The 6,037-nt window shown below is 45.2% G+C and overlaps 1 protein-coding gene across 6 annotated transcripts in view; it reads left to right on the top strand.

The window, feature by feature from the left end:
* Window positions 1–3,206: 3,206 nt before the first annotated feature.
* The window catches only part of Tdrd5 (tudor domain containing 5), a 64,210-nt gene continuing 61,379 nt past the window's right edge, over window positions 3,207–6,037 (top strand). For 2 of the 6 annotated variants that reach the window (XM_048809938.1, XM_048809935.1), the window contains exons 1-3: window positions 3,990–4,405; window positions 4,604–4,841; window positions 5,468–5,872. In XM_048809938.1, coding sequence (XP_048665895.1) covers window positions 4,610–4,841; window positions 5,468–5,872 — 637 coding nt within the window. In that variant the 5' untranslated portion in view covers window positions 3,990–4,405; window positions 4,604–4,609. Of the gene's footprint in view, window positions 3,703–3,985; window positions 4,406–4,603; window positions 4,842–5,467; window positions 5,873–6,037 lie in introns of those variants that run through there. The other 4 variants (XM_048809936.1, XM_048809937.1, XM_048809940.1 and 1 more) reach the window with 4 other exon arrangements.

Genomic DNA, 6,037 nt, shown 5'->3' with positions numbered 1-6,037 from the left:
TCTCCCTCCCCCTCCCTCCCTCTCCTCCTTCCCTCTCCCTCTCTGCATGTCTGTGTATAAGATAAAAAGGATCAGAGCATAATTTTATGTTGCAGGACTGTAAAGGGATGTTGAACATCCACGATTGTGTAATAATGACCAAAGGACAAGGTTTGTGGTCTAGAGGTGTTGGGGGATGGGATCAAAAATAGGATGGATGACTCCCTCACCCACTGAGACCAAAAGGAAGGATGGGAAGGGACTAATTTATAGGCCTGGACTGGAGTTGGGGGGGAGTCATTATGAGAGCCTCTGTGGGAGCACAGCCATTTTCTAGTGGTGGGACAGCAGTGGGACAAGAGTGGTGGCAAAGGCATGGAGTAACTGCTGTGAAAAGGGACTTGAATAAGGACATCAAATGGCCCCATGTTGGACACAATGTTGAAAAACTTGGGAGGCAGGAATGCTGGACTGACTTGTCATGTGCGTCTCTGACCACTCCTTCACCATGTTCTTCAAAAGATCCTCTCATCCTTGTCATAAAGGAGCTTATCAAAACTCCAGAAGCCTTAATGGACACAGAAACACAAAAAGGTCCTGACTTTTCTTAGGCAAGAATGCTGGTGGGAGCAGCTGCAAGTGAAATATACTCCTAGTTGCAAGCAGGGCTGGGAGGAGACCAGGTGCAGGCAGCTAATTACTGGAGGAAAAGTGGCCTCTGGTTGTTGTAATAGACGGAAGGCAGGGGGACACATTGGTCTGATCCACAGAGCCCTCTGGTTGTTTGTAGTTAGTTAATTGTAAACACCCAAGGAATAAACAACCCAAGAAGTCATTTTGATTTGTATGACAGAAAAAACAAAAAAGCCAACAAAACAATTCTAGATCTAGGGAACAGAGGCCTCCCATAAGCTGGAGAGAGCGCCTTTCACTTCATTACTGGTACTAAATCAGACACCAAACCCATAGCTTTTTTGGACACAGCCCAGATAGTCTTGAAAAAGGGTGTGGGCAAAATGCTGTACCTAAGACAGCAAACTTTCCTCAAAGGCCTTGCAGTCCCTTATGGATAGCTATTCAAGAGAAAAGAAAATACCCAAACTTTTTAGTGACCACCACTTGCTAATTCTAAGGAATGCTAATTTATGGGACCTAAAATGTCACATTTTGCCATCAAGATTTTGAGCTTGTAGGGGCTAGTTTATAGGGATTGGGTAGTGAGGGTATAAATTCATCCTGTGGTACTGGACCCTGGCTGCCAAGCCAATACCTGGAATAAATAAATGTAGCAACTGGCTGAATTCCTACATTGGCACACTTGCAGAGTAAGGGCTGTTCTGAAAGGAAGTATCAACTGGGGTGCCAGAACCATACATCAAAAGCAATGCCACATCCCTAGAGAACTGTATAAGCAAGTGCCACCACCAGAGGAAAGATGTTACTATGATGGTTCCTACCTCATTGCCACCCACTTACTTCACTGTAAACTCAGTCAAGCTGTGGTTCCAATTCTAGCCACTTTTCAAATGGGGCATGCTTCTTCTTAATGAAGCAACTTCAAACAGCTCCTGGTACTTAGTTTGCAATTGTTGATCTGGGATTTAGTTCCATCATATCTTTTTAAAAATCTGTCTCTTTTAAAAATATTATGACCTGTGAACTAAAGTTCTCCAAAGTAGCCACATCTCTATATTCAAGAGACTGCAGACTGTTCAGTGTTGGTTAAAGTATGTAATTATAGGGCTGGGGATGTGGCTCAAGCAGTAGCGCGCTTGCCTGGCATGCGTGCGGCCCAGGTTTGATCCTCAGCACCACATACAAAGATGTTGTGTCCGCTGAAAACTAAAAAAAATTCTCTCACTCTCTCTTTAAAAAATAAAATATGTAATTATAGAAAGATGGATCAAGAGCTGTCCTTATGTTGGGCTATCTTTAGTTTCTTTTATTTTCTAGGTAAAATGCTTGGAGTATAAGTATATTAAGTTTGGTGGAGTTCAAGCCTCCACTGATCCTAAAGCTAAGAATGTGATACATCTGAATTCTGTAAAAGATTTGCTAGCCTTGTTAAACATCTGAATCCTATAGGTTTCCCTACCTCTTTAAAGTTGATGACCCCAACTACTTTCTCTTGTGAGTACAAAAGCTCATTTAACTTATTCTACAGAGAAAACATGTTGTTCTGGTAACTTGAATTTGTGTTCCCTTGTGATGATCTCTCATATTTGGCTTAGAATAAGCCATTTTTAAAAATTTCCTTAAGGCAGTTATTTTTTGTCAACATAATAATAACTTTTTGATTCAAAATTTTTGTTTCTATTGTCTGATGTTTTTATTGTCTAACGTTTTTATTGTCTATTGTCTGTTCTTATATCCCTATTCATGTATGTATATTTAACATGGGGATCACAATTACACCTTTCTCAATTATTGGGAAGAAACTTATATAATACATAAAAAATATATCTATATCTCTTACCTTTTATCTCAGGTAATTGGGGATAAAAATCTGGGATTTTTTTTTCAATTCATTGTTCATTTATCAATAGTCATTCTCAAGTCATTCAGTGAGATAAATTTTCTGAAACTTGGATGACTGAAAATGGTTCTACTTTTCCCCCCACTTTAATGCTGATTTGACTGGGTTAAGGGTTCCAGGTTTAGCTTTGAAGGTACTGCTCCCTTGAGAAATCCAATGGCAATTTATTTTCCATTGCTTTCTAGGTAACCTATTTCTATGTTAAAAAAAAAAAAAAATCTGTTGATTGTCTTTCTCCTAGGCTTAGTCTAAAATGGGATCTTTGAAAAGTAGGTATTGTAAGGACTGAGTTGGCCCTTAAAATCTGAAGATGTGTTTCTGTTCAAATCTGGGACATCTCCTTTTTAACTCCACAATGCTCACTACCATTCTTTCCCCCACATTTTTAAATTGGTGCATTGTAATTATACATAATAGCATCCCCATTCTGTTCTTGTTTGTGTAACTTAGGTCATTCAAATGTTGCAAAGTCTGGGCCCATCTTCAAAATCTTATAATTTTTCCCTTTTTCTTAATTTGCTAATTATCCTGTAATTCTGCTATAAACCAGTTATAAATCTTGTTTATTTCCTGTCTTTCAGGGATCCTCAATATTCCTGGTTCGTTGACTGAATATTTAGGCATCGTGGGCTTTAAAAACTGTGTATGTCTTGGGGTTAGGCAGAACGTGTGTGTTCAGGTCTCATGGGTTTAACTTGTTTCTTTGTACATTTTAAGGAAAAGTCTTGATGCCTCTCTATAAACTGTGTTCTAGTCTTCATGGATCTTATAACTCTTGGCTTATTTTGCAGATACAACAAACCGTCCAAATATATTCTTTTCTTCAGTCTCTCCATTCTAATCTCCAGTGGCACCTGGAGTGTTCACTCATTCCTCTCTCCAAGGATCTAAAGTCGCTTCTTCGAGCTCCGCAGAAATTCTTAGCCAAGAACAAGAACTGTCTGTGACACCCCCACCCCCACCCCAATTAAACCTGGGCCTACTGCAGAGGAATCTCTGCAGCTCAGCTCTGGGCATCCCTCTTTCCACTAATAACTCTACAGGTGCGCCTGAGGCGGACCCCCGGGTTAAGAACCACGCGGCCTCTCCCCGCCTGGCCTCGGGGCTGCTCCGCCCCGCACGGGACGTGCTTAGGGAGGCCCACGCGCCGCAGCCCCGCTCCGTGTCTTCGAACCGCGGCGGAGGAGGTAGGCGCGGGCGATCCCTCAAGGCCACCCAGGCCGCCTCGGAGTCGGGCTCAGCAGCCCCGCACCCGGAATGGGCCCCAGGCCCGGCCCCGAGTGGCCGTCCAGCGGGGGCCGTCCCGCCCAACCGTCCCACTCGCCGCGCGCCCTCGGGCTGGAACGGGGCGCGCCCGGCCGCCCCCTCCGCGTCGCGCAGGCGCGGTTCCCCCGCGGTCCGCCGGCGAGCGCCTTCGACTCCCGCAGCCGCAACGGCAGCGCCGGCCACAGTGGGGCACCATCTGCCGCTCCGCGTCGCGGAAAGCCGTCGGGCAGGTGGAAAGTCGACTCCGTAGTCCCGCTAGCGGCAGTGAGGGACGTTGGGGCAGGGAAGGGACCCGCCGCCGCCGCCCGGGCGGAGAGGGAGGAGGCGGGCGGAGATAGGTCGCTGGCTTGAGGTAAGAGGAAGCGGGAGCTTTCCCGCAGTTGGCTCCTGAGGGACGGAGTGTGTCGTGCGCAAGTCTCCAGGTGTGGTCTTTGGCGCGTCGAGGACCGAACTGCGCGTGCCCAGTCCCAGGCCCCGGTTCCAACAGTCCAGAGTCCGTCTGGTACGAGGTGTGCAGCGGAGGACGACACCCCCCGGAGCCCGAGTTAGCGCTTCGGCAAACCACGACGGAGCCGGGCTGCGACTTCTCGCACTGGCCCCTGGCGGTGGCGCCTTGATTCCCACGTAGGTTCTTCAACACAGCTTGAGTTTTCAGGGTTTGAATAGGGTGTAGAGAGTTTGCGATGCACGAGCCCAGAACACCCTCAACTCGCATCTCGGTAGTTTGTATCCCACTACTAGTCGATGATGATGATGATGATAAAATTTTCATGGGTTTGCCTGTTTTTCCTCATAAGCAGTTTTCTGTCTTAAATTCTGTAGGGTACAATGTCGGAACAAGAACGTATACAAGAATGTCTCAGGAAAGAAATAAGGTCACTTCTTATTTCCACCAAAGATGGTTTGACTCCACAGCAGTTGGAAAAAGAGTACCTTTTGATGGTTGGCAACCACTTACCGCTCCGAATCCTTGGGTATCGGTCCACTATGGAGCTAGTGCTGGACATGCCTGATGTGGTTAGTGTCTGTCCCTGCGGGGATGGTACAGTAATACTGAAAGGTAGGTTTAAGATTTTTGGAAATTTGTAAACTTTGTAATTAAAAATAACCACTTAGTATACAATTGCTCTACATCTGCAGTTATCCAGCGTCCCAGGCATTGAATCTGAATTTCGGGTGGAATAGCGGGGAGGAATCACAGGTGCCTTTGAGACAAAGTCAGAACTTGATCAGAATTAAGAAACTGTCCCTAGGAAAATGGTGCTTTCACAAAAACCACAGTTTTGCATGAGTTAAAGTTGTTGCACCTGAAGTTAGGAGAAACATAACATGGGAACTTCTAATTACAAAAACTTATTTTAACTTCCATGAGGTACACAAAGCATCATTATAAGGAACTTTGCTCTTCATTCCAAGATTTTCAAATCTTCCAGGGGTCAATCAGCAGTAATGATGATAGATTGGGTTTTCATTTCGTCCTCCAATAGAGGAACTAACAAGCTGTTCCCCAGAATGCAAGAAATGGAAGAACCACAGGCTTCTTTCCTGTTTATTGTGCTACCTGGATAAACAGCTGCTTGGAGCCCTCAGAGTTGTTTACATAAGCCAAAAAAAAAGGATAAAGGGCATACTTTAGGTTTTTTTTTTTAATCTACACCATGATTTCTTTTTCCCACATTTCCCTAGCCATTCCAGATGAATCTACCAAAGGAATTGCAAGTTTAGTTGCAAAGCAGAGGAGCAGCCATAAGGTTCGAAGCTCCATGCCAAAGGGAAGGGCTACTGTTTGCTCTGGGACAAGCTCTGGTCGAGTGCCTTACCGAGGAAGGGTGACCCCTATTCTTCCAGCTGTTGTGAAGAGTGAGCTGAAAGACCTCTTGGCGTTGTCTCCTGTTCTCCTTTCTGATTTTGAAAAGGCATTTGCCAAGCGATTTGGACGATCGTTTCAGTATGTGCAATATGGATTCCTCTCGATGTTCGAAGTGCTGAATGCAGCTTCAGATGTCATTTCTGTAGAGCAGACTAGAGCGGGTTCTTTGTTGAAGCTAAAGAAAAGCATATCTGTGGAAAAGCAGAGAGGATGGCCGGCAGGTAAGCATGTTAGCATACATAATTGTATTGTGGATGAGCAAATGTTGGAGCAATCCTTCCATACACAGATGGGTAATTGCTAAGCTCCATGAGTGTATCAAAGTTGAAATCCCGCCCTGCCACTTGCAAACTGAGTGCCGGGCAAGTTACTTACTGTCTAAACTC

This window comes from Marmota marmota, unplaced genomic scaffold (assembly GCF_001458135.2).
Source record: "Marmota marmota marmota unplaced genomic scaffold, marMar, whole genome shotgun sequence".
Classification (NCBI taxonomy): Eukaryota; Metazoa; Chordata; class Mammalia; order Rodentia; family Sciuridae; genus Marmota; species Marmota marmota.
The sequence above is the reverse complement of the archived record's forward strand: the minus strand, read 5'-3'. Positions and strand labels throughout refer to the sequence as shown.